The sequence below is a fragment of the Cherax quadricarinatus genome, chromosome 21, assembly GCF_038502225.1.
Source record: "Cherax quadricarinatus isolate ZL_2023a chromosome 21, ASM3850222v1, whole genome shotgun sequence".
In the NCBI taxonomy this organism is placed as follows: domain Eukaryota; kingdom Metazoa; phylum Arthropoda; class Malacostraca; order Decapoda; family Parastacidae; genus Cherax; species Cherax quadricarinatus.
Window position 1 is genome coordinate 15,354,278 of NC_091312.1, and position 27,258 is coordinate 15,381,535.

The 27,258-nt window shown below is 40.4% G+C and overlaps 1 protein-coding gene across 2 annotated transcripts in view; it reads right to left on the reverse strand.

The window, feature by feature from the left end:
* LOC128688991 (HEAT repeat-containing protein 5B) overlaps window positions 1-27,258 on the reverse strand; it is a 255,910-nt gene that overhangs the window by 96,745 nt on the left and 131,907 nt on the right. For both annotated transcript variants that reach the window (XM_070087247.1, XM_070087248.1), the window contains exons 20-25: window positions 26,753-26,888; window positions 24,985-25,164; window positions 21,323-21,553; window positions 20,944-21,125; window positions 14,215-14,308; window positions 13,837-13,985 (exon numbers count right to left, since the gene is read on the reverse strand). In XM_070087247.1, the coding sequence (XP_069943348.1) occupies window positions 13,837-13,985; window positions 14,215-14,308; window positions 20,944-21,125; window positions 21,323-21,553; window positions 24,985-25,164; window positions 26,753-26,888 (972 nt within the window). The remainder of the gene's footprint in view (window positions 1-13,836; window positions 13,986-14,214; window positions 14,309-20,943; window positions 21,126-21,322; window positions 21,554-24,984; window positions 25,165-26,752; window positions 26,889-27,258) is intronic.

Sequence of the window (27,258 nt, forward strand, 5' to 3'; positions counted from 1 at the left end):
GTTTTAATTTACTTTTTATGCTGTTAGTACTGTATTTTGTACTGTAAGGTTTAGGATAAACACTGTGTACAACACAAATACAGTGGACCCCCGCATAGCGATTTTAATCCGTGCAAGAGGGCTCATTGTTATGTGAAATGATCGGTATGCGAATGAATTTTCCCCATAAGAAATAATGGAAATCAAATTAATCCGTGCAAGACACCCAAAAGTATGAAAAAAAAAATTTTTACCACATGAAATGTTAATTTTAATACACACAAACTGAAAAAGGCATGCACAATTACATGACACTTACTTTTATTGAAGATCTGGTGATGATTGATGGGATGGGAGGAGGGGAGAGAGAGTGTTAGTGTTTAGAAGGGGAATCCCCTTCCATTAAGACTTGAGGTGTCGAGTCCTTTTCTGGGGTTACTTCCCTTCTTCTTTTAATGCCACTAGGACCAGCTTCAGAGTCACTGGACTTCTTTCGCACAACATATCTGTCCATAGTGGCCTGTACCTCTCGTTCCTTTATGACTTCCCTAAAGTGTTTCACAACATTGTCAGTGTACAGGTTGCCAACACGGCTTGCAATAGCTGTGTGAGGGTGATTTTCATCCATGAAGGTTTGCACTTCAAGCCACTTTGCACAGATTTCCTTGATCTTTGTAGTAGGCAACTTCTTCAATTTCTCTCTCCCCTCCTCTGAACCAGTTTCCTCAGGTCTGGCCTCTTGCTGTTGAAGTTGATCTAGCAGCTCATCAGTGGTTAGTTCTTCATTGTCCTCCTCCACCAACTCTTCCACATCCTCCCTACTAACCTCCAACCCCAAGGACTTTCCCAATGCCACAATGGATTCCTCAACTGGCATAATCCTCTCAGGGTTAGCCTCAAACCCTTCAAAATCCCTTTTGTCTACACATTCTGGCCACAGTTTCTTCCAAGCAGAGTTCAAGGTCTTCTTAGTCACTCCCTCCCAAGCCTTACCTATAAGGTTTACACAATTGAGGATATTAAAGTGCTCTCTCCAAAACTCTCTTAGAGTCAGTTGAGTTTCTGAGGTCACTACAAAGCACCTTTCAAACAGAGCTTTCGTGTACAGTTTTTTGAAGTTTGCAATAACCTGCTGGTCCGTGGGCTGCAGGAGAGGAGTGGTATTAGGAGGCAAAAACTTCACCTTAATGAATTTCATGTCCCCATAAAGTCGCTCTGCCACGTCTGTAGGATGACCACGGGCATTGTCTAACACCAGGAGGCACTTAAGTTCTAATTTCTTTTCAGTTAGGTAATCTTTCACATTGGGGGCAAATGCATGGTGTAACCAGTCATAGAAAATGTCCCTAGTGACCCATGCCTTACTGTTTGCCCTCCACAGCACACACAAATTCTCCTTGAGGACATTCTTTTGCCTGAATGGTCTGGGAGTTTCAGAGTGATACACTAATAAAGGCTTCACTTTGCAATCACCACTAGCATTGGAACACATCAACAAAGTAAGCCTGTCTTTCATAGGCTTATGTCCTGGGAGTGCCTTTTCCTCCTGAGTAATGTAGGTCCTGCTTGGCATTTTCTTCCAAAACAGGCCTGTTTCATCACAATTAAACACTTGTTCAGGTTTCAGTCCTTCACTGTCTATGTACTTCTTGAATTCCTGCACATATTTTTCAGCTGCTTTGTGGTTCGAACTGGCAGCCTCACCATGCCTTATCACACTATGTATGCCACTACGCTTCTTAAATCTCTCAAACCAACCTTTGCTGGCCTTAAATTCACTCACATCAGCACTAGTTGCAGACATTTTTTTAATTAAATCCTCATGCAACTTCCTAGCCTTTTCGCTTATGATCGCTTGAGAGACGCTATCTCCTGCTAGCTGTTTTTCATTTATCCACACCAATAAGAGTCTCTCAACATCTTCCATCACTTGCGATCTTTGTTTCGAAAACACAGTTAAACCTTTGGCAAGAACAGCTTCCTTGATTGCCTTTCTGGTGCCCACAATAGTAGCGATGGTTGATTGGGGTTTCTTGTACAACCTGGCCAGGTCGGCGATACGCACTCCACTTTCATACTTATCAATGATCTCTTTCTTCATCTCTATTGGAATTCTCACCCTTATTGCTGTAGGGTTGGCACTAGAAGCTTTCTTGGGGCCCATGGTCACTTATTTTCCAGATAAAGCACCGAAAACAATGTAATAATATGAAATGTTCCGATTGTATGCTTGGATGTTACCACGGAGGCTGGCTGGTAAACAATGGCACGGGCGGCACATGTGAGGCTGGCTGAGGGCGCACATTGGACGCATCTCGGACGAACAGCGGCGAGCGGGTTTTTGAGCGGTATGCGAGGCCAAATTTTTGCGATTAAAGCGAGCGGTATGCGGATTAAACGTTATGTGATGCCAATGGTATGCGGGGGTCCACTGTAGTTGTTTATTTCCCAGAAATTTGGCAAAAAAAAAAACACAGTCGTAAGTCGAGTGGTCGTAAGTCGAGCAGGTCGTAAGTCGGATGGTAGGTGTACTACAACATATAGTTCCTTTGTATAAAGGCAAAGGGGACAAAAGAGTGCAAAAATTATAGGGGGATAAGTCTGTTGAATACACCTGGTAAAGTTTATGGTAGAGTTATTATTGAAAGAATTAAGAGTAAGACGGAGAATAGGATAGCAGATGAACAAGGAGGCTTTAGGAAAGGTAGGGGGTGTGTGGACCAGGTGTTTACAGTGAAACATATAAGTGAACAGTATTTAGATAAGGCTAAAGAGGTTTTTGTGGCATTTATGGATTTGGAAAAGGCATATGGTAGGGTGGATAGGGGGGCAATGTGGCAGATGTTGCAGGTGTATGGTATAGGAGGCAGGTTACTGAAAGCAGTAAAGAGTTTTTACGAGGATAGTGAGGCTCAAGTTAGAGTATGTAGGAAAGAGGGAGATTATTTCCCAGTAAAAGTAGGCCTTAGACAAGTATGTGTGATGTCACTGTGGTTGTTTAATATATTTATAGATGGGGTTGTAAGAGAAGTAAATGTGAGGGTCTTGGTAAGAGGCCTGGAGTTAAAAGATAAAGAATCACACATTAAGTGGGAGTTGTCACAGTTGCTCTTTGCTGATGACACTGTGCTCTTGGGAGATTCTGAAGAGAAGTTGCAGAGGTTGGTGGATGAATTTGGTAGGGGATGTAAAAGAAGAAAATTAAAAGTGAATACAGGAAAGAGTAAGGTTATGAGGATAACAAAAAAATTAGGTGATGAAAGATTGGATATCAGATTGGAGAGAGAGAGTATCGAGGAGGTGAATGTATTCAGATATTTGGGAGTGGATGTGTCAGCGGATGGGTCTATGAAAGATAAGGTGAATCATAGAATTGATGAGGGGAAAAGGGTGAGCGGTGCACTTAGGAGTCTGTGGAGACAAAGAACTTTGTCCTTGGAGGCAAAGAGGGGAATGTATGAGAGTATAGCTTTACCAACGCTCTTATATGGGTGTGAAGCATGGGTGATGAATGTTGCAGTGAGGAGAAGGCTGGAGGCAGTGGAGATGTCATGTCTGAGGGCAATGTGTGGTGTGAATATAATGCAGAGAATTCGTAGTTTGGAAGTTAGGAGGAGGTGCGGGATTGCCAAAACTGTTGTCCAGAGGGCTGAGGAAGGGTTGTTGAGGTGGTTCGGACATGTAGAGAGAATGGAGCGAAACAGAATGAATTCAAGAGTGTATCAGTTTGTAGTGGAAGGAAGGCGGGGTAGGGGTCAGCATAGGGAAGGTTGGAGGGAGGGGGGTAAAGGAGGTTTTGTGTGCGAGGGGCTTGGACTTCCAGCGTGCATGCATGAGCGTGTTTGATAGGAGTGAATGGAGACAAATGGTTTTTAATACCTGACGTGCTGTTGGAGTGTGAGCAAAGTAATATTTATGAAGGGATTCAGGGAAACCGGCAGGCCGAACTTGAGTCCTGGAGATGGGAAGTACAGTGCCTGCACTCTGAAGGAGGAGTGTTAATGTTGCAGTTTAAAAAATGTAGTGTAAAGCACCCTTCTGGCAAGACAGTGATGGAGTGAGTGATGGTGAAAGTTTTTCTTTTTCGGGCCACCCTGCCTTGGTGGGAATCAGCCAGTGTGCTAATAAAATAAAAACTACAACATATCCTTCCAAAATGCCAATATCCCAAGCCCCTCCTTTAAAGTACAGGCACTGTACTTCCCATTTCCAGTACTCAAGTCCAGCTATATAAAAATTACCAGTAAACTTATTTCCCTATAATTTTTACAATCTCTTTTGTCCCCCTTCGCTTCATATAAAGGAACCATACACTCTCTCTCTGCCAATCCCTAGGTACCTTCCCCTCTTTCATATATTTATTAAACAAAAATACCAACCACTCCAACACAATATACCCCTGCTCTTAACATTTCTGTCATGATCCCATTAGTTTTGCTGCTTTACGCCCTTTCATTCTATGTAATGTCTCACGCACCTCCCCCCCACTCACATCCTGCTCTTCTTCACTCCTAGATGATGTTATACCTCTCTGAGCAGTGAATGAAATTACCAGAACCCTTTCATCATCGTCATTTAAAAGTTCCTAAAAGTATTCCTACCATCTACCCAATACCTTCAGCTCCCCATCTACTAACTCCCCTACTCTGTTTTTAAATGACAAATCCATTTATTCCCTAGGCTTTAACTTGTAAATCTCACTCCAAAATTTTTTTCTTATTTTCAGCACTTATTTTCCCACTCTTTCATCTGCTCTCCTTTTGTACTCTCTCACCATTCTCTTCACCTTTCTTTTTCTCTCCATTTACTCTGCTCCTCTTACAACACTTCTGCTTTGTAAAAACCTCTCATAAGCTACCTTTTTCTCTTTTATCACACCCTTTACTTCATCATTCCACCAATCACTCCTCTTTCCTCCTGCACGCACCCTCCTACAGCCACAAACTTCTGCCCCACATTCTAATACATGTACTGCATTTTTAAAACTATCCCAACCCTCTTCAACCCCTCCCAACTATTCATACTTGCATTAGCCCACCTTTCTGGCAATAGTTGCTTATATCTCACCCTAACTTCGTCCTCTCTTAGTTTATACACTTTCACCTCTCTTGCTGTTTCCATTTTCCTTTTGCCCCATCTACCCCTTACTTTAACTGTAGCTACAACTAAATAATGATCAGATATATCCGCTGCCCCTCTAAAAACATGTACATCCTGAAGCCTACCCATCAACCTTTTATCTACCAATACAATCTAACGAACTACTTTCATTATGTGCTATATCATACCTTGTATGCTTATTTATCCTCTTTCATAAAATATGTATTACTTGTCACCAAACCTCTTTCTACACATAGCTCAATTAAAGGCCTCCATTTTCATTTACCCCTGGCACCCTAAATTTACCTACTACTCCCTCCACAACATTTTTACTCACTTTAGCATTGAGATCCCCAACCATAAGCACTCTCTCACTTGGTTCAAAACTCCCCACACACACACTCAGTATTTCCCAAAAATCTTTCTCTCTACACTTCTGTTCTCCAGGTGCATATACACTTACTATAACCCACTTTTCACATCCAACCCTTATTTTACTCCACATAATCCTTGAATTTATACATTTATATTCCCTCTTTTCCTGCCATAACTTATCCTTCAACATTATTGCTACACATTCTTTAGCTCTAACTCTATTTGAAACCCCTGACCTAATCCCATTTATTTCTCCCCACTGAAACTCTCCCACCCCCTTCAGCTTCGTTTCGCTTAAAGCCTCGACATCCAGCTTCTTCTCATTCATAACATCCACAATCATCTCATTCTTATCATTCCTTTGATATACCTTTGAAATACCTTTCAAGAATTTCGAGAGTATATCTACTCTCTGAGCCCAGCCATGGGCCAGGCTTGTCTGGTGCTCGCCTGGTCAACCAGGCTGTTGCTGCTGAAGGCCAGCTGCCCCACATATCCATCACAGCCTGGTTGATCTGGCACCTGGTGAAAAATGCTTGTCTAGTTTTCTCTTGAAGGCTTCAACACTTGTTCCAGCAGTGTTTCTGATATCTTCTGGTAAGATGTTGATAAGTCTGGGACCCCGGATGGTGATACAATGTTCCCTTATTGTCCCCACCGCACCCCTGCTCACTGGGTTAATTTTACACTTCCTCCCATATCTCTCACTCCAGTATGTTATGGCAGTGTGCAGATTTGGGACCAAGCCCTCGAGCACCTTCCAGGTATATATTATCATGTACCTCTCTCTCATCCGCTCCAATGAGTACATGTTCAAGACTTGCAGGCGTTCCCAGTAGTTCAGGTGCTTTACTGGCTCAATGTGAGCTGTAAACAATTTCTGTATTTGTTCTAGCTCCGATATTTCTCCTGCCCTGAATGGGGCTGTCAGCACTGAGCAATATTCTAAGTGAGGGAGCACTAGCGATTTGAAGAGTGTCACCATCAGCATTGTTTCCCTTGTTTTGAAAGTTCTCAATACCCACCCAGTCATCTTCCTGGCTGTCATGATCTTTGTCTTGTTATGGTCTTTAAAAGAAAGGTCCGCTGACATAATTATTCCTAGGTCTTTTACGTGTTCCTTACGTTCTATTTGGTGACCCTCTTGAGTTTTGTATATTGTGCTCCTTTTGAGTTCTTCATTCTTTCCATACCTAAGCAGCTGGAAATTATCACCATTGAACGTCATGTTGTTTTCCACTGCCCACTGGAAAACCCTATTTATGTCTTCCTGTACTTTTTCAGTGTCCTCTACCGGGTGTTTTTGTCTATGTCTGCTATGAGGATGAGGAACAGCAGAGGTGCCAGGATAGTGCCTTGGGGCACTGAGCTTTTGACCTCGCTGATGCTGGATCTTGCCCTGTTCACTACTACTTTTTGTGTTGTGTGTGTTAGGAAACCGAAAATCCATCTGCCTACCTTCCCTGTAATGCCCATGGCCTTCATTTTGTGCGCTATCACTCCATGATCGCATTTGTTAAACGCCTTTGCAAAATCTGTGTAAATCACATCTGCGTTTTGGTCGTCTTCCAGTGCCTCCGTAATTCTGTCATAATGGTTCAGCAGCTGTGACAGACATGATCGTCCTGCTCTAAAACCATGCTGGTTCGGGTTATGTTGGTTGTGCTGGTCCATGAAATTTGTAACCTGCCATCTCATCACTCTTTCGAAGATTTTTATGTGAGAGGTTAGGGCTACTGGTCTGTAATTTTTAGCTAGTGCTCTACTGCCTCCCTTGTGCTAAGGAGCTATGTCTGCACTCTTTAAGGCCTCCGGTATTTCACCTAGATCTAAGCTCTTTCTCCAAAGAATACTGAGGGCTCGTGCTAGTGGTACTTTGCACTTCTTTATAAATAGAAAATTCCATGAATCTGGTCCAGGTGCTGAGTGAGTGGGCATGTTTTCCATTTCTTTTTCGAAATCTATGGGATTTGTACTAATGTCAGTTAGTTGGTCTGTGCGGCCTTCTTCTGGAGTGAAAAATATTTCTGCATTTTCTACCTTGCTGTCATTTAGTGGGTTGCTGAACAGACTCATACTGTTCTTTTAGGATTTCACTCATTTCCTGTTCATCGTCAGTATATGAGTCTCCTCTCAGTAGTGGTCCAATTCTACAGGTAGTTCTTAGCTTGGATTTTGCATAGGAATAAAAATATTTTGGGTTTCTTGCAATATCCTGTGTGGTCTTTTGTGTTCGCATCGCTATTGGGCCGTGCGGACGTGCTGCGCAGTAGCTCCTGATTGAGTTGGCTTTTGCGCAGTGTTGACGTGTACTTGGCTCTGTGAAGACCTGTTTGCGCGCTCTCTAGAATTGAAGCAAGATGCCCTCCATCGAGCAACTTTACCAACAGCTTAAGGAAGAATTGAGGTTGGCGAATATGGAAATTCGGCGACTGACCGAGGAAAACAAGAAGATTCGTAGCAGTCCTCCTGTTTTGAGTCCTCAGGTCAAGAAGGGAAACTGGTCAGTGGCTGGACAGCAGGGAAAGAAGTTGACGATCAAGAAGATGAATGGAAAGGTAGAAACGATGAAGAAGAAAGAGACTGCCGTGGAAACTGTTGTGGAAACATCCAATACATTCTCAGTGCTACCCGACGAATGTGAGTCGACTACTGGGAACGAGACGACGAAAGACATTAAGGAAGGTAAGAATATTGTTGTTGTTGGGGATAGCCAAGTTAGGTATATGGATAGGGCGTTCTGCTTGAAGGACAGGAGTAGGAGACAGAGAGTTTGCTTTCCTGGGGCTGGGATGGAGGATATTGTTAGCCGTCTGGATGACATCATGAAAGGTAATGGGAGCAATCCTATTATCTGTCTCAGTGCTGGAGGCAACGATGTTGGCAGACGTAGGAGTGAGGACCTGATTAGCAGGTATAGGTCAGCAATAGAAATAATTAGAAGTAAGGGTGGGAACCCTCTCATATGTGGTATTTTGCCAAGGAGGGGAGTTGGAAATGAATGGTTGTCCAGGGCAATTGGTGTCAATTGCTGGCTGGACAAATACTGTAAGGAAAATGCAGTAACATTCATTGACAACTGGGACCTCTTCTATGGCAGAAATGACATGTTTGCTAGGGATGGGGTTCACTTATCTAGGTGTGGGGTGGGAGCACTGGCAACTGCAGTGGAGGGAGCAGTTAGGACTTTAAACTAGGAATAGTTAGTGGTATGGGTTTTGGCAGGAAAGCAGTGAAGTCCCAGTGTAGTAATATTACGAGTTCTAGGGGAACTAGTAATAATAAGAACGAGATAGATATTGAAAAGCCAGGGACCTTGGGTGATAAGGACAGTAATAGGTTTAGTAGAAAAATAGAAATGAGCAGGAAGGGTAAAGAGAAAGGAGAGTCTTTCAATGTTTATTATGCTAATTGCCGTAGTGCTAGGAATAAGATGGACGAGTTGAGATTAGTTGCTAGTGTAGGTAACATTGATGTATTTGCCTTAACTGAGACGTGGTTTAATTCAAAAAGTCGGGACATGCCTGCGGAATGTCATATTCAGGGTTTTAAATTGTTCCAAGAAGATAGAAGTATTGGGAGGGGGGGGTGGGGTGGCATTGTATGTCCGAGATCGCTTGAACTGTTGCATAAAAACGGGTATTAAGTCTGAAGTAACACATACAGAGTCTGTTTGGATAGAATTTTCAGAGGGGCATGAAAAACTGATTTTAGGAGTGATATACCGTCCCCCAAACTTAGATAGGGACCAAGGGAAACTACTATGGGAGGAAATTGTTAAGGCCACAAGGCACGATAATGTAGTAATTCTAGGAGACTTTAACTTTAGTCATGTTGATTGGAATTTCTTGACTGGGAATTTAGAATCATACGACTTCTTAGAAGTATTTCAGGATTGTTTTTTGAAGCAGTTTGTGACAGAACCTACAAGGGGAAATAACCTGCTTGACTTAGTTATGGCAAACAATGAATCCCTTGTTAATAATTTAGAAATTTCAGAGGAACTGGGTGCTAGCGACCACAAATCAATTACATTTAGCATTGAATGGAAGTACGTTAGTAGCGATAACTCAGTAACAGTCCCAGATTTTCGCTTAGCAGATTACGATGGGCTTAGAGAACACTTATCATCTGTTGACTGGGGTAACGAAGAGAGCTATCAATATGACAGTTTTCTGAACACTATACATGCTGCTCAAAGAGCGTTTATCCCATATAAAGAAATTAGATCAAATAGAAATGACCCAAAATGGATGAATAATAGGCTCAAATATCTACTAGGGCAAAAGAAAGGAATTTATAGGCGTATCAAAAGAGGTGAGGGTCATCTTATGAATCAGTATATTGACATTAAGAGGGACATTAAAAAGGGGATAAGAAAAGCTAAAAGGGACTATGAAATTAAAGTTGCTAGGGATTCTAAAACTAACCCAAAAAGTTTTTTCCAGGTCTATAGAACAAAAGTTAGAGATAAGATAGGTCCCCTTAAAAATAACTATGGGCACCTTACTGACAAAGAGAATGAAATGTGCTTGATTTTAAATAATTATTTTCTCTCAGTTTTTACACAGGAAGACACTAACAATATTCCAGTAATTAATTTTTACAGTGGGCTAGAAGAAGATAAATTATGTAACATCACAGTCACTAGTGAGATGGTTGTGAGGCAGATAGACAGACTGAAGCAAAATAAGTCGCCAGGTCCTGATGAGGTTTTTTCAAGGGTTCTTAAGGAATGCAAAATGGAACTCTGTGAACCATTAACTAATATTTTTAATTTATCTCTTCAAACAGGTGTAGTGTCTGATATGTGGAAGATGGCTAATGTAACTCCTATTTTTAAAACAGGGGACAAGTCGTTACCGTCAAATTACCGCCCAATAAGCCTGACCTCAATTGTAGGCAAATTACTAGAGTCAATTATAGCTGAGATTATAAGAAGCCATCTCGATAAGCATAGCTTGATTAATGATACTCAGCATGGATTCACAAGAGGCCGGTCTTGTCTAACTAATTTATTAACTTTCTTCAGTAAAGCTTTTGAGGCTGTTGACCACAATAAAGAATTTGATATTATTTACTTAGATTTTAGTAAGGCTTTTGATAGAGTTCCGCACCATAGACTGTTAAAGAAAGTGGCAGCTCATGGCATTGGGGGAAAAGTGCTCTCGTGGATCGAGTCATGGCTCACTGACAGGAAGCAGAGAGTGTCCATAAATGGGGTTAAATCCGAGTGGGGATCTGTAACAAGTGGCGTTCCACAGGGATCAGTCTTGGGCCCGTTGTTGTTTATAATATATATCAATGATCTTGATGAGGGAATTACTAGTGATATGAGCAAATTCGCCGATGACACAAAGATAGGTAGGATAATTGATTCAAACGTAGATGTTAGGGAACTTCAGGAGGATTTAAACAAACTCTATTCTTGGTCAGAAAAGTGGCAGATGCAGTTCAATGTAGATAAATGCAAGGTTCTGAGGCTTGGGAGTGCCCATAACACTAGTACTTATAAATTAAATGATGTAGAACTTAGCCATACAGATTGCGAAAAGGACTTGGGGGTTATGGTGAGCAGCAACCTTAAACCAAGACAGCAATGCCTAAGCGTACGTAATAAGGCAAATAGATTACTGGGATTTATATCAAGAAGTGTAAGCAACAGAAGTCCAGAGGTCATACTGCAGCTTTATACATCATTAGTAAGGCCTCACCTAGATTATGCAGCTCAGTTCTGGTCTCCGTATTACAAAATGGACATAAATTCGTTAGAAAACATTCAGCGTAGGATGACTAAATTAATACATAGCATCAGAAATCTTCCTTATGAAGAAAGATTGAAGACTCTTAAGTTACATTCACTTGTTAGACGAAGAATGAGGGGAGACCTGATCGAAGTGTATAAGTGGAAGATAGGTATAAATAAAGGGGATATTAATAAGGTCTTGAGGATGTCTCTCCAAGAGAGAACGCGCAGTAATGGATTTAAATTAGGTAAGTTTAGATTTAGAAAGGACATAGGAAAGTATTGGTTTGGAAATAGGGTAGTTGATGAGTGGAACAGTCTACCTAGTTGGGTTATTGAGGCTGGGACTTTGGGTAGTTTCAAATCTAGGTTGGATAAGTACATGAGTGGGAGGGGTTGGATTTGAGTGGGACTTTCACATCAGAGCTTATTTCTTGGGTGGCATTGAAAATTGGGTTGGGCAAATGTTTTGTTAGTGGGATGAATTGTAAAGGACCTGCCTAGTATGGGCCAGCAGGCCTCCTGCAGTGTTCCTCCTTTTCTTATGTTCTTATGTTCTTTGTACTTCTTCTGTGAGGTATGACATCCTAAGTTTTTGCTCTAATTCAGTGATCTCTCTGCTAAGTCTATCTTTCCTCTGTTGTAGCATATTCATGTACATTCAAACATCCCACTTTGATGGTTTTCTTCTTTTTCTTTTTAGTAAGCTATATGGGTAAAGGGGTTACTAGCCAATTGTTCCAGGCATTTTAATTGACTTTTACAACATGCATGGCTTATGGAGGAAAGATTCTTATTCCACTTCCCCATGGTTATGAAATGAAGAGCACTAAGAACAAGAACTATTAAGATAAAATCAAAGAAAACTCAGATGAGTGTGTATACATAAATGTGTACATGTATGTGTATGGATGGAGACGAATGGTACTTGGGACCTGACGATCTGTTGGAGTGTGAGCAGGGTAATATTTAGTGAAGGGATTCAGGGAAACCGGTTATTTTCATATAGTCGGACTTGAGTCCTGGAAATGGGAAGTACAATGCCTGCACTTTAAAGGAGGGGTTTGGGATATTGGCAGTTTGGAGGGATATGTTGTATATCTTTATATGTGTATGCTTCTAAACTGTTGTATTCTGAGCACCTCTGCAAAAACAGTGATAATGTGTGAGTGTGGTGAAAGTGTTGAATGATGATGAAAGTATTTTCTTTTTGGGGATTTTCTTTCTTTTTTGGGTCACCCTGCCTCGGTGGGAGACGGCCGACTTGTTGAAAAAAAAAAAAAATGTATGTGTAGTGTGACCTAAGTGTAAGTAGAAATAGCAAGATGTACTTGAAATCTTGCATGTTTATGAGACAGAAAAAGACACCAGCAATCCTACCATCATGTAAAACAAATATAGGGTTCCTTTTTACACTCACTTGGTAGGACGGTAGTACCTCCCCATTTACATTATGATGAAAAGAGTCTAGCTTCTTAATATCATGCATGCCTATAACAACTCACACCTCACATGGGGTGAAACTCCTATCTAGTCACTGCATACCAGATGCAGTAGCCATTAGACTTACACTACAAAAAACAACAAATACTATATCTGAAGTAATACAGTCCACTGGAGGAGGGGCAGGGGTCATTCCAGGAAAAGTTGGTGGGAGGGAGGGTAGAGGGGGAGGGTTAAAATAGGTTTCAAGTGATAGGGGCTTGAGTATCCAGCAAGCTTGCACGAGTGTGATCAGCATGGGTGGACAGTTTTTTTATAGCTTGACATGCTGTTGGAACATGAGTAAAGTAACATTTATGAAGAGATTCAGTAAAAACCATTTAGCCAGACTTACATCCTGGAGGTGAGAAGAATAGTGCCTACACACTGAGGGAAGGGCAAGATATTATGGTTTGGAGGATCTATCCGAATTATGATAACTGCTAACTTCTAACAAGACAGTTATTGAATGAATGATAAAGGTTTTCTTCCATGAAGGGCAAAAAAATGAAATTAATCTCTACATCTCTATACATTTCTGGAGGTGGAAAGTACAGTGCCTACACTCTAAAGGAGGGTTTTGGGATATCTGCTGTTTGGAGGGACATCTGAACTGTTGTATACGCATGCCTCTAGCAAAACAGTAATAGTGTGAATGATGGTGAAAGAGTTTCTTTTTTCAGGTTACCCTGCCTCGGTGGGAGATGGCCAGCATTAAAAAAACAACCTCTATATACATATGTATTTTTTTAACATGCTGTCTCCCACTAAGGCAGGCTGACCCCTCCCCTCCAAAAAAAAAAAAAAAAATTATTTCACTGCACCGCAGATTTCAGGGCAATATGAGTGTATATTTTGTTTAAGTACCAGTAAATTTTACTTATTCCTGAGCATCATATTAGCATATACATACACCATGTTTATGGGAATAAGAACCTTGGAGACCAATCAAGTTTGAATATTTGCAATGTCCAGTACATCCATGTTGCTGTACAAAATAGGATGCAATAAAATAACTGTATAATAGAACAAATGCTCTCAGACAATGGGCTCAACCACTTTAAATACAGTGTCCACTCAATATAATTGCCCACCCTGTTACAGACTGAACTCCACACAAATTCTTATCATAATTAAGCTCTCGCCCAGCTAACCTCTGCCCACGCTTTTAGTATAGCAAGTTTCTCTAGGGTGGCAGCACTTTCATTGTACAATCCTTTGGTATTGCCTTTATTCAGCTTGGCCAGGGAAGACACTAGTAGCTGATGAACTCGTCGTAGGTCATTCAGATCTCGAGCAACACCTGAAAAGGAATGTAGCAAATTCAAACATCCTACAACAGTAAATGAAATAAAACCATTATATAAAATTAATTTAATTATAATACGCTAAAGAGGATATCCAGTACAATAATATTTAAAAATTATTTTTTTTATAATACAAAGATCGACTCTTGTCACACAAAGCTGTCTTAGAAGCACACTATCTGTGGAAATAATAACTATTTGTTAAAACCCATTTTGAGAAAATACCTGAGCATATCCATGCACTGCAGACCTCACATGCACGAGCAGTCACATGGGATGCAGTTTCTGGAGCAAATGCTGGCCGTAATGCAGCACCCACCTAACAAACAAAAAAATGAAAGTTTCAGATGGTTCTATTTTTTATATTTTCTAGTTAGGAAAGAAAGAAAATACAAGGAAGAGGAAATCTAGGCTAATTATTTGACCCTTTCAGGGTCGCAAAATTAAAAAAAAAAAATACTTGTGAAATGACAGAGCATCTTTTTCCAAAGGTAATGAACCAGAAGTACAAAATTTGATGGAAAACTCACAGAATTACACTCTTGTAAAGTCAGCGGTCTCAGCGGTGCTTATGCATCGGAGACTTTCCCCACTTTGTGCCCTATTTTTGGAACCATGAAACTGGCCAAAACTCATAGCTATTTTGCTAGTATTCCTTCTATTCTACTAAGTACAAGAAACTGCCCATTTACCTATTTTAACTACCCAATAAAGTGATCAGAAATCGGTAATTTGGCCAATTTCACACAAAATAAAAAAATTGCCAATTCCCGAATAAACAACAGAGACATTCCTGGCACTAAAAAAAGTATGTCCTCTGTTCCTCAATCGTATCTCCAAGGCTTGCTTTCCATTTTGAATTTTTATTCACAAAAAAAATAGATTTACTATTACAGAGACTACTGCATTATTATAATAATTGCATAAATAATGTCACTGCATTCCTAAATGCATATTAGACTGGCCAGTTGGATGTGTATTATGTACTCTGGAATATTGGCAAAAATTGAATATTTCCGCTACTTTGAGCTCAATTTCAAGCTACTTTCAGTCTTTAACCCTTAACCCCTTCAGGGTCCAAGGCCAAAATCTGAAGTGGTGCTCCAGTGTCCAAGAAATTTTGGAAAAAAAAAAAAAAAAAAAAAAAAAATTATTTTTCTTACAGAATTAAAGAGCATTTTTTTGTGAAGGTAATAAGACAAAAAAAAAAAATTCTGATCAGTACTTACCGAGAGACAGTGCCAAGAAGTTTGTCAAAAATGACGTGGTGGCGGCAACATCGACGAATTCCACATACGCGCATTACTTTATTTAGCAGCAGTTTTTGTAGTTTTTTCTTTTCTTTTCCAATTTTTTTCTTTTCCTACTAACATTTGGGGCCTGAGAGACCAATACTGTATATAATGTATATATATAAACTCACTGTATTGAACACAATAACCGCACTAAAGTTATTATATTATTGTTTACCACTGTTGTTTACAATAAACATGCACAAATCTTGTATAACACTAATGTTCTATCATATATTTACATATTTACAATCACTGGACATGGTTTTAGAACTGCTGGAGCTTGTGGAACTCCTTGAAACAAGGCACCATGCACAGAGGCACCTTACATTCCTCACACACAAACCGAGTGTCTTTGCATCTTTGTTGCCGTTGTTTTGTTTGTGCACAGACGATGCATCTCTTCTGAGCAAATTTCTTCTGAGTTGAAGGAAGCTGTATTATAAAATGATCACCTTCCCTCCTCAAACGCTTGGGTATATCCTGAGTAATTCGAGGACCTTGTTGTATAGCAGGTGTTCTTACCTGGTACTTCATTATGAGTTGTCTGACAACAGACAAACAAAATTCACCATACGGTGGTCTGTTGCCAGTCTTTATTTGGTACATATTATATGCATTGAGCATTGAAATGTCCATGAGATGGAAGAAAAGTTTCATGTACCACTTGTAACTCTTACGAAGACAGTAAACAAAACCAATCTGCACGTCACATTTGTCAACCAAGCGCATGTTTTGTGTATAATCAATCACTGTCACTGGTTTTCAAATACGTTCATTAGTCACTCAATCAACTTCGCCACTGTCTTGCATTTCATTATGGTGAATGGTTGTCAACAATGTGACATCTCGTTTGTCATGCCACCGTAATGCCATGATGTCATTGGCAGTAAACACCTGCACGTCATCACCACGAGCACCTGCGTTGAGCCTGGGCATATGTTTATGATTAGAACGCACTGTGCCACACACATCTGTCTTGTTCACTTGCATGAAATCACTGAGTAATGGGCTTGTGTACCAGTTATCGGTATATAATGTATGCCCCTTACCAAGATACGGTGCCATCATGTTTCTCACTATGTCACCTGAGATACCCAATAACATCTTGGTATCTTTCAATGTTTTACTTCCCGTGTATACAACAATATCCAACACCAGGCCACTGTCACAATCACAGAGTACAAACAGTTTTATACCAAAGCGTTTCCTCTTGCTCGGTATATACTGCTTGAATGACAGTCTACCTTTGAACAAAATCAGACTCGTCAATTACAAGATTCTTGAATGGATAAAAGAATATGCTGAGCTTTTGTTTGAGATACGTGAAAACATTTCTAATCTTGTATAACCTGTCACTTCTGTCAGGCCTGGTTTTGTCAGAGAAGTGCAACATGCGTAATAGAAAGATAAACCTGTTCACTGGTATGATTTCACTGAAGATCGGGGTAGAAATTAGCCGATCTGTGGAGCACTGTGCTTTTATATTATGCTTATAGACATGAGGCATAAGCATTTTAATGAAATTTTAATGAAAATAAGAAAAATTTTTGGAGTGAGTTAAACAAGTTAAGAAAGCCTAGGGAAAGTATGGATTTGTCAATTAAAAACCGAGTAGGGGAGTTAGTAGATGGGGAGATGGAGGTATTAGGTAGATGGCGAGAATATTTTGAGGAACTTTTAAATGTTAAGGAAGAAACAGAGGCAGTAATTTCATGCACTGGTCAGGGAGGTATACCATCTTTTAGGAGTGAAGAAGAGCAGAATATAAGTGTGGGGGAGGTACACGAGGCATTATGTAGAATGAAAGGGGGTAAAGCAGCTGGAACTGATTGGATCATGACAGAAATGTTAAAAGCAGGGGAGGATATAGTGTTAGAGTGGTTGGTACTTTTGTTTAATAAATGTATGAAAGAGGGGAAGGTACCTAAGGATTGGCGGAGAGCATGTATAGTCCCTTTATATAAAGGGAAAGGGGACAAGAGAGACTAAAAATTATAGAGGAATAAGTTTACTGAGTATACCAGGAAAAGTGTACGGTAGGGTTATAATTGAAAGAATTAGAGGTAAGACAGAATGTAAGATTGCGGATGAGCAAGGAGGTTTCAGAGTGGGTAGGGGATGTGTAGATCAAGTGTTTACATTGAAGCATATATGTGAACAGTATTTAGATAAAGGTAGGGAAGTTTTTATTGCATTTATGGATTTAGAAAAGGCATATGACAGAGTGGATAGAGGAGCAATGTGGCAGATGTTGCAAGTATATGGAATAGGTGGTAAGTTATTAAATGCTGTAAAGAGTTTTTATGAGGATAGTGAGGCTCAGGTTAGGGTGTGTAGAAGAGAGGGAGACTACTTCCCGGTAAAAGTAGGTCTTAGACAGGGATGTGCAATGTCACCATGGTTGTTTAATATATTTATAGAAGGGGTTGTAAAGGAAGTAAATGCTAGGGTGTTCGGGAGAGGGGTGGGATTAAATTTTGGGGAATCAAATTCAAAATGGGAATTGACACAGTTACTTTTTGCTGATGATACTGTGCTTATGGGAGATTCTAAAGAAAAATTGCAAAGGTTAGTGGATGAGTTTGGGAATGTGTGTAAAGGTAGAAAGTTGAATGTGAACATAGAAAAGATTAAGGTGATGAGGGTGTCAAATGATTTAGATAAAGAAAAATTGGATATCAAATTGGGGAGTAGGAGTATGGAAGAAGTGAATGTTTTCAGATACAGTGGACCCCCGCTTAACGATCACCTCCCAATGCGGCCAATTATGTAAGTGTATTTATGTAAGTGCGTTTGTACGTGTATGTTTGGGGGTCTGAAATGGACTAATCTACTTCACAATATTCCTTATGGGAAAAAATTCGGTAAGTACTGGCACCTGAACATACTTCTGGAATTAAAAAATATCGTTAACCGGGGGTCCACTGTACTTGGGAGTTGACGTGTCAGCGGATGGATTTATGAAGGATGAGGTTAATCATAGAATTGATGAGGGAAAAAAGGTGAGTGGTGCGTTGAGGTATATGTGGAGTCAAAAAACGTTATCTATGGAGGCAAAGAAGGGAATGTATGAAAGTATAGTAGTACCAACACTCTTATATGGGTGTGAAGCTTGGGTGGTAAATGCAGCAGCGAGGAGACGGTTGGAGGCAGTGGAGATGTCCTGTTTAAGGGCAATGTGTGGTGTAAATATTATGCAGAAAATTCGGAGTGTGGAAATTAGGAAAAAGTGTGGAGTTAATAAAAGTTTTAGTCAGAGGGCAGAAGAGGGGTTGTTGAGGTGGTTTGGTCATTTAGAGAGAATGGATCAAAGTAGAATGACATGGAAAGCATATAAATCTATAGGGGAAGGAAGGCGGGGTAGGGGTCATCCTCGAAAGGGTTGGAGAGAGGGGGTAAAGGAGGTTTTGTGGGCAAGGGGCTTGGACTTCCAGCAAGCGTGCGTAAGCGTGTTAGATAGGAGTGAATGGAGACGAATGGTACTTGGGACCTGACGATCTGTTGGAGTGTGAGCAGGGTAATATTTAGTGAAGGGATTCAGGGAAACCGGTTATTTTCATATAGTCGGACTTGAGTCCTGGAAATGGGAAGTACAATGCCTGCACTTTAAAGGAGGGGTTTGGGATATTGGCAGTTTGGAGGGATATGTTGTGTATCTTTATATGTGTATGCTTCTAAACTGTTGTATTCTGAGCACCTCTGCAAAAACAGTGATAATGTGCGAGTGTGGTGAAAGTGTTGAATGATGATGAAAGTATTTTCTTTTTGGGGATTTTCTTTCTTTTTTGGGTCACCCTGCCTCGGTGGGAGACGGCCGACTTGTTGAAAAAAAAAAAAAAAGCATAAGCATTATTGTTGCAAAGAGCAAATACATTTCTGCAACAGTCATCTCTTTCCACCTGTGTAGTCTTGACTGTGGTGATATGATCGTATTTGCCATGGTGTACTCAAAATACTTATTACTTTCCCTGACAATAGTTTCCATCAATGGCTGGTCAAAGAATAATTCAAAGAATTCCAGTTCATTGGCCGTGGTTCCAAGGGGACAAGTAGGTAGAATTCCACTTTGAGAGTCATCAAAGTGGTGAGGCTTGGGAACAAAATTGGGATTTTGCTGCCAATCCCACATACGGTTTGCTGGTGGATACTGGACATCATTGGCTGGTTGTGCGGGTGGTTGTGGTCGTGGTGGGCTGGTGGCTGACGCTCCGCTTTGTCCTTGAACTGACGAGTCAGCAGCGTGGGTCCCACCCTGGGCTGGCGAGTCATGCATGGCGGTGCCACTACCATCACCACTAACACCATCCACTGATGCCTGTGGTCTATCCATGCCAAGTGTAGCCACATCATCCTCACTATCACTACCTAAAACTGGTGTAGGGCCACGGGATGTACTCCGTCCCCTGGGCACAGCATAGGGTACACTACCCGAGCACATGCGGCGACGAACATACCGACGCTTCACTGGTGAATATGATTCCTATCACTACTCGAATGATCGTCGAGCGCAATAAAATCACAATCCACGTCACTCTCATCATCATTACTTAAGTCAGAGGCCTGGCCACGCGAAAATATTAGTTTTCTCTTGCGTTGAGGAACAACCGACCGTGAGTCACGAGTGCCCACACCAGAGGTAGAAGGTTGAGGATCGTCAGGGTTTTCTGCGCTATTATCGATATCCTGGTCATTCTTTTCGGTCACTAACTGATCAAAGCCGTAGAATTCATCTTCATTTCCACTTCCATCAGTGTCAGAACTATCAGATAGGAAGAGGAGAGTCCCAATTTTCCGGGGAGTGAGAGCTGACTTGCGACGAGGCATGGTGAACAAGGGTAACTGAGCCGGCGTTCCCACAATGCTATGCGGGCGCCTAGATTTTTTGTTTATGGCGCACACCCACCACGCAGACCCGTTCTCTCACATGTAGGCCCATGAGCGCTTTCGCGCTAAATTTGACGGCGCTAGAATTTTGGCGTAGATCTACAGTTTGGACACTCAACGTGAAGCCGTAGATCTATGGGACAGACCCTGAAAGGGTTAAACTGTCCAAACGTAGATCTACGTTCACGTGCGTAGTGCTCCGTAAAAAAATCTACATTTTTTTTACATGCCTTCAAATGTAAAATAATAAGGTCGGAGCGCTACACATGTCAATGAAGATCTATGTTTGGACAGTTTAAGGGTTAAACAATCAAAATCATCTCTATTTCTGTAATATATCTTCCATTCTATCATATGAGACCAAAAAACCAAGAATACAACCATAAAAACCATACCAAAATACACCACAAACTCCCCATTTTAAACAAAAAACACTTTTGCAGTTTTTTTTATTATAAACTGCGAACTGCAGGATTTTATATGGTGCACACTTACAGCATAGACCCATTCTCTTATATCTAGGCCCAAATTTACTGCTCACAGCTTATCTGAGTGAGCTGAGCTCATGGCATAGTACAAGACCAACACTGGCTTCAAAGCTGTAATATAATGGAACTGACACCGAAAGAGTTAATATCCAAAATAAAATTAAGAAATATTATAGATAAATACTAAATCCCTAACAGTTAATTTAACTTTTAAAAAGGTAATTTAACTCAATGATTTTTATAAAGGGAAAAAATTATAATGTAAGAAAATGATCAACTTTTTTCACCTGAGCTTGATATTGTTCAAGTATCACATGGCCTGGAAATTCTGGTTCTGGAATGTGAGCAAATCTGTCTATAACCAGGTGCAGGATATGTAGTCCTTCTAGTCGCAACTCATCACTGTCACTGGTTGCTCCCATGAAGCCCATACGTACCACCTCACTTAAGTGTAGCACCAAGTAGTCTCCTGAATGTAAAAGAAAAAGTAAACTTTGTTGTAATTTTCTTCAAAGCTTTCATATCTTCATGGTGCTAGCTAGATCACTTTTCTACTAAAATCACATTACGTATAAAGAGCAATAATTCTCACATTAAACTGCAAAAATTTAATTTCAGTTACATGAATATAACTTTTTTCCTACAAATTACATGCAAAGTACTGACCCTTCATTTTCGTTGTTTGCATTTCTCTAGCAAGAGCCAAATCAAAGTGTGCACGGTTATTTTCACACTCTTGAATAATTTTAGCAATGCACTGAGCAGCAAAAACCCTAGTAGTCCAGCGAGGAGGTATACTGGGGTGAGGGTCAGGTTCCCCTCCTGTGTGGATCTGAACCATATCATCATCAGCCCCCTCTTCACCTGTATCACCAGAGTTTTCATTTGTTCCACTCTCTGGAAATATTCAAAACAGAATAAAATATTAATAAAGTTATTAAAAAAGACTACTATCATCTGTACCTTCTAAAGTCACTATCTAAATATTCTCCAAACACCGAGCAGTTGTGTCTGCATATGTAAAACTTGGCTAAATAGTTTTACCTCACAACAGAAGATAAATTTTTTTAATAAAAAATTCATGGACACACCTGAGACCATGACATCAGTTTCAAGGGGTCTCCTATCTTCGTAGATCAACCTCAGGGCAGGATTTTCTTTCAAGTTGACCAAATATTCAATTATAAGAGTAAAATAATGACTTGCATGATTGGTTTAAAATTAATGAGAAAGAAAAGTTTAGTTTTTATTTGACCAGGTATCTAGCACACAAAGCAGTATAACACAAGAATCACAGTGAACCTTGGGAGCAATCATGTGATTGGAGTAGAAGGATAATGTTGAAGAATGTGAGAGAAATACTCTAACCACTTCACTGGCTGTGCTGTAGTACTACAGCTCTGAGGTCATTGGCTGTGCTGTAGTATTATGGCATGAGCTCAGCTCACTCAGATAAGCTGTGAGCAGTAATCTTGGCCAGATGTGAGAGAATGGGTCTATGCGGAAAGTTTTTTTTTTTTTTAAGTCGGCCATCTCCCACCGAGGCAGGGTGACTCAAAAATAAAGAAAATCGACAAAAAGAAAATACAGTGGACCCCCGCATACCGTTGGCCTTACATAACGTTAAATCCGCATACTGCTACATTTTATTGCTAAGATTTTGCCTCGCATACCATTAAAAAACCCGCTCAACGCTGTTCGTCCGAGAAGCGTCTATGTGCGGCCTGAGCCACATGTTCACATGTTCCGCCGGTGGCATTGTTTACCAGCCAGCCTCCGCGGTAACATCCAAGCATACAATCGGAACATTTCGTATTATTACAGTGTTTTTGGTGATTTTATCTGCAAAATAAGTGACCATGGGCCCCAAGAAAGCTTCTAGTGCCAACCCTACAGCAATAAGGGTGAGAATTACTATAGAGATGAAGAAAAAGATCATTGATAAGTATGAAAGTGGAGTGCGTGTCTCCGTACTGCTGCTGCTGTACCACCGTCAGCTGCTGCTGCTGCTGCACTGTCAGCTGCTGCTGCTGTAGCACCGTCAGCTGCTGCTGTACCACCGTCAGCTGCTGCTGCTGCTGTAGTACCGTCTGCTGCTGCTCTAGCATCGTCTGCTGCTGCTATAGCACTGTCAGCTGCTGCTGCTGCTGTACCACCGTCAGCTGCTGCTGCTGCTGTAGTACCGTCTGCTGCTGCTGTAGCATCGTCTGCTGCTGCTGTAGCACTGCCAGCTGCTGCTGCTGCTGCTGCTGTAGCACCGTTGTTGGTGTGGCTCATTGAGAATACCAAGAAACAATTAACCCCAGAGGATTAGCCACCCTAGGATAACCCAAAAAAGTCAGTGTCATCGAAGACTGTCTAACTTATTTCCATTTGGGGTCCTTAATCTTGTCTCCCAGGATGCAACCCACACCAGTCCACTAACACCCAGGTGAACAGGGAAAATGCCTGGAACTAGTGCTCATATTGGTGAATTTAAAGCCAGCAAAGGTTGGTTTGAGAGATTTAAGAATCGTAGTGGCATACACAGTGTGATAAGGCCTGTTCTGGAAGAAAATGCCAAACAGGACCTACAGTACTCAGGAGGAAAAGGCACTCCAGGACACAGTCATTGCTGCATCTTCAATAAAGGTAAGTGTCATTTATTCTTCATTTAGTAGAGTAGTACATGCACAATATATACTGTGCATGTACTACTCTACTACTGTGCATGTATCCTTCTCTTTGTGTGTAGGAAAATGTATATTTCATGTGGTAAAATTTTTTTTTTCATACTTTTGGGTGTCTTGCACGGATTAATTTGATTTCCATTATTTCTTATGGGGAAAATTCATTCGCATAACGATAATTTCGCATAACAATGAGCTCTCAGGAACGGATTAATATCGTTATGCGGGGTTCCACTGTACTTGCATCATCATTCAACACTTTCACCTTACTCACACATAATCACTGTTTTAGCAGAGGTGCTCAGAATACAAGTTTAGAAGCATATACGTATAAAGATACACAACATATCTCTCCAAACTGCCAATATCCCAAACCCCTCCTTCAAAGTGCAGGCACTGTACTTCCCATTTCCAGGACTCAAGTCCAGCTATATAATAAAAACTGGTTTCCCTGAATTTTTTTTTTGTCTGCGGTGTATTTTCGTATGTTTTTTTATGGTTGTGTTGTAGTCTCGGTTTCTTGGTCTCATATGATAGAATGGAAGCTATATTACAGAAATAGAGATGATTTTGATGGTTTCAGGACTGAAAATAGCTAGAAATTGAGCTCAAATTAGCCAAAATGTTCAATTTTCGCCAATATTCAAGAGTGAACAAATTAGGTCACTCATCCAATATACGTCCAACTGGTGGGTCTAATATGAGTTCGCAAATGCACTATTATTATTTATACAAGTATTACAATATTGCATAAAGTAATTCTTCTAAATTTTTGTGTGAATAAAAATTCAAAATGAAATTCATGTGTAAAGCCTGGCAATGTAACTAATGAGCAGAGGAAATGTTATTTTAGTGCGAGGAATGCCTGCATTGTTTATTTTGGACCTTATTTTGAAATTGGAATATTTTGAAATTTGTGTGAAATTGGATAAAAATTCCCAATTTCTGATCTCACTACTGGGTAGTTGAAATAGTTGATTGGGCAGTTTCTTGTGCTCAGCCAATAAAATAGAAGACATACTAGCAAAATAGCTAAGAATTTGGTTGACTGGAATAATGTAAATGGCCTAAAGCAGGACTCAAAATAGGCAAAATCACCGATGCGTAAATATCGCTGACACAGCAAAATTCGTGAAAGCGTAATTTTGTAAATTTTCCACCAAATTTCATACTTTTGGTCTCATTACTTTTGGAAAAAGATTCTCTATCATTTCCTTTCTTTTTTTTTTAAATTCTTGGACAGAGAAAAATTCTCAGATCAGGGGTCTGGACAATGAAAGTTTTAACAATAACAGTGGCTGCTTTGCTCAGGAATACCTATTCTCACTACAACCCTCCCTCCAACATCCCAGGCACCCACCATCCTTGCCACTGCACTCCCCTCTACATCCCAAGCCCAGGTATACACTTCCTGACTGTGCTTGGATTCATCAAGACTACAGTGCTGAATACCCATGGCTAGGATGAGGGACTAATTATCTCATTTTCTACTAATCAGCCATTGATTGGTAAAATACATAATAAAGATGCCCAGTTGTTGTGCATGTGTTTAACTCTTCAAGCTTCACCAATAAAGACTTGTTTGGAATTGCAAATCAACTGTCCACACAGAGTTTAGGAAATGTTATAAGGTGCTACATAACTTTAAATAGCATTCACCTGATGCGCTGGTGAGAACTTCCCGGCATAGAGTGAGCCACAGGTTGAGGTGCGAAGTGGACAGAGCTTGCAACATGGATGTTAAAGTGTGATGCACATTTCGCACCAGCACACAGTCTGTTTCTGTGTCTAGAAGACCAAACAACAAGCCTGGAAGTCCTGTTTCTGTCATAGCTAACCCTGCATAAAAGAAAGGACAATTAAGTCATAAAAACTGAAAACTTTCAGTATTTATGAAATTATAAAAAAGACATTGAAATCTAGACAGATTTTTCATTTCTTATTTTGAGTATTTAAGATTAATTTTAAAGTGAACAAATACTTCAATTGCCACAGGGGCCTGTAATTAATATTGGGAAGCAGTGGAGATGTTTTGTGTAATGTGTGGTGTGAACATTATGCAAAGAATGCAGAGTAGATATAAATGGTGAGAGGTTATGATAGGTTTATTCAGAAGGCAGAGGAGGGGTTGTTGAGATGTTAGGGCATTTAGAGCCTGAAGCAGAATAGAATGACCATGAGAGAATATAAATCAGAGAAGGGAAAGGAGTAGGGATCTTTTCATGATTGAAAGGAGTATGTGTAATAACTTTCAAGCAGTAGGGGCTGAAGTATTCAAAGAAATGAGAGCGTCTTAGATAAGAGCACGAAGAGAAGTAGTCTGAAGGATCTTAACATGCTGCTGGAGTGAGAGCAAGGTAACATTTATGAAGGGATTCAGAGAAACCTGGAAGTGGGAAGTACAGTGCTGGTACTCTGAAGGATAGGAGGGAAGGCTACAGTTCAGAGGGTGACTTGAACTGTGATGTCTTTGCACTTCTTGCAAGATGGCTATTTAATGAATGATGGTAAATGTTTCCTCTTTGGGGGTCACCCTACCTAGGTTAAATAAAAATGGAATGAGCCAAGTATGTACTATACCCTAAGGAAATTTTAAAATTCTTTCTTCTTCTTTCAACACACCGGCCGTATCCCACCGAGGCAGGGTGGCCCAAAAGGAAAAACGAAAGTTTCTCTTTTTACGTTTAGTAATATATACAGGAGAAGAGGTTACTAGCCCCTTGCTTCCGGCATTTTAGTCGCCTCTTACAACACACATGGCTTACAGAGGAAGAATTCTGTTTCACTTCCCCACGGAGGTAAGAGGAAATAAACAAGAACAAGAACTAGAAAAAAAATAGAAGAAAACCCAGAGGGGTGCGCATATATATGTTTGTACATGTACGTGTAGTGTGACCTAAGTGTAAGTAGAAGTAGCAAGATGTACCTGAAATCTTCCATGTGTATGAGACAGAATAAAAAGACACCAGCAATCCTACCATCATGCAAAACAATTACAGGCTTCCGTTTTACACTCACTTGGCAGGACGGTAGTACCTCCCTGGGCGGTTGCTGTCTACCAACCTACTACCTAGGAAATTTCAAAAATACTGTATGTAAAATACACTAACTGAAGAAAAACATCACAAGCATAGTTGTAATGCTTTAACTACATGGAGGCAAACATATATAAAATTACACTTGTTTTTGCAAACTATAATGTAGGAAAGTATAGTGCCTGTACTCTGAAGAATGAATAGGGATGTTGCAGTTTGGAGAGTCACTGAACTGTGGTGTTTGTGAGATAATGACAAAACAGCTATTGAATGAAGCACAGTGAATATGTTTCCTTCCCTGGGTTACCCTATCTTAGTGAAAGATGGCTAATGTGACAAAAATAATACATCAGTTTTACCATGTTTATTTAAAACAGAATAATATACAGTACCTTGATCCTGTTCTTCAGATCCCTGTGCAAGGCTCAAAGCATGCTCACACACTTCCCAGGCTTCACGTTGTGATAACTGTCTGAGACAAGATACTGCAGCACGACGCAACAGGAGGTGATCACAACTTAACTTTTTCTGTTGTTATAAAAGAATAATGTGGGATGAATGCAGAGTCAATCTATCCATTTGAACATAATGCTATATTAACTACTGCACAGTTTTTGTCCTCTACACATTGTTAATTCTTTAGAGTAAATGAAACAAGACAGAGTTCTTACTGCCATCAAGAGAGAAAACAAGAGGCCACAGTTGCAAACTAAGAAAAAATTGGTGCTGAAAGGATACTGAAGAGTTTTTCACAAATAGTTGTAGAACACAGGAGATACTACAGTACAAGCACTCAAAATTTAAAAAACTTTAAAACAGATTAAACAGTGAATATGGAACACCACACACATCTTTTTCCCTGTAGCTACAAACAGGTAACCACAGGCCAGCAAGCACT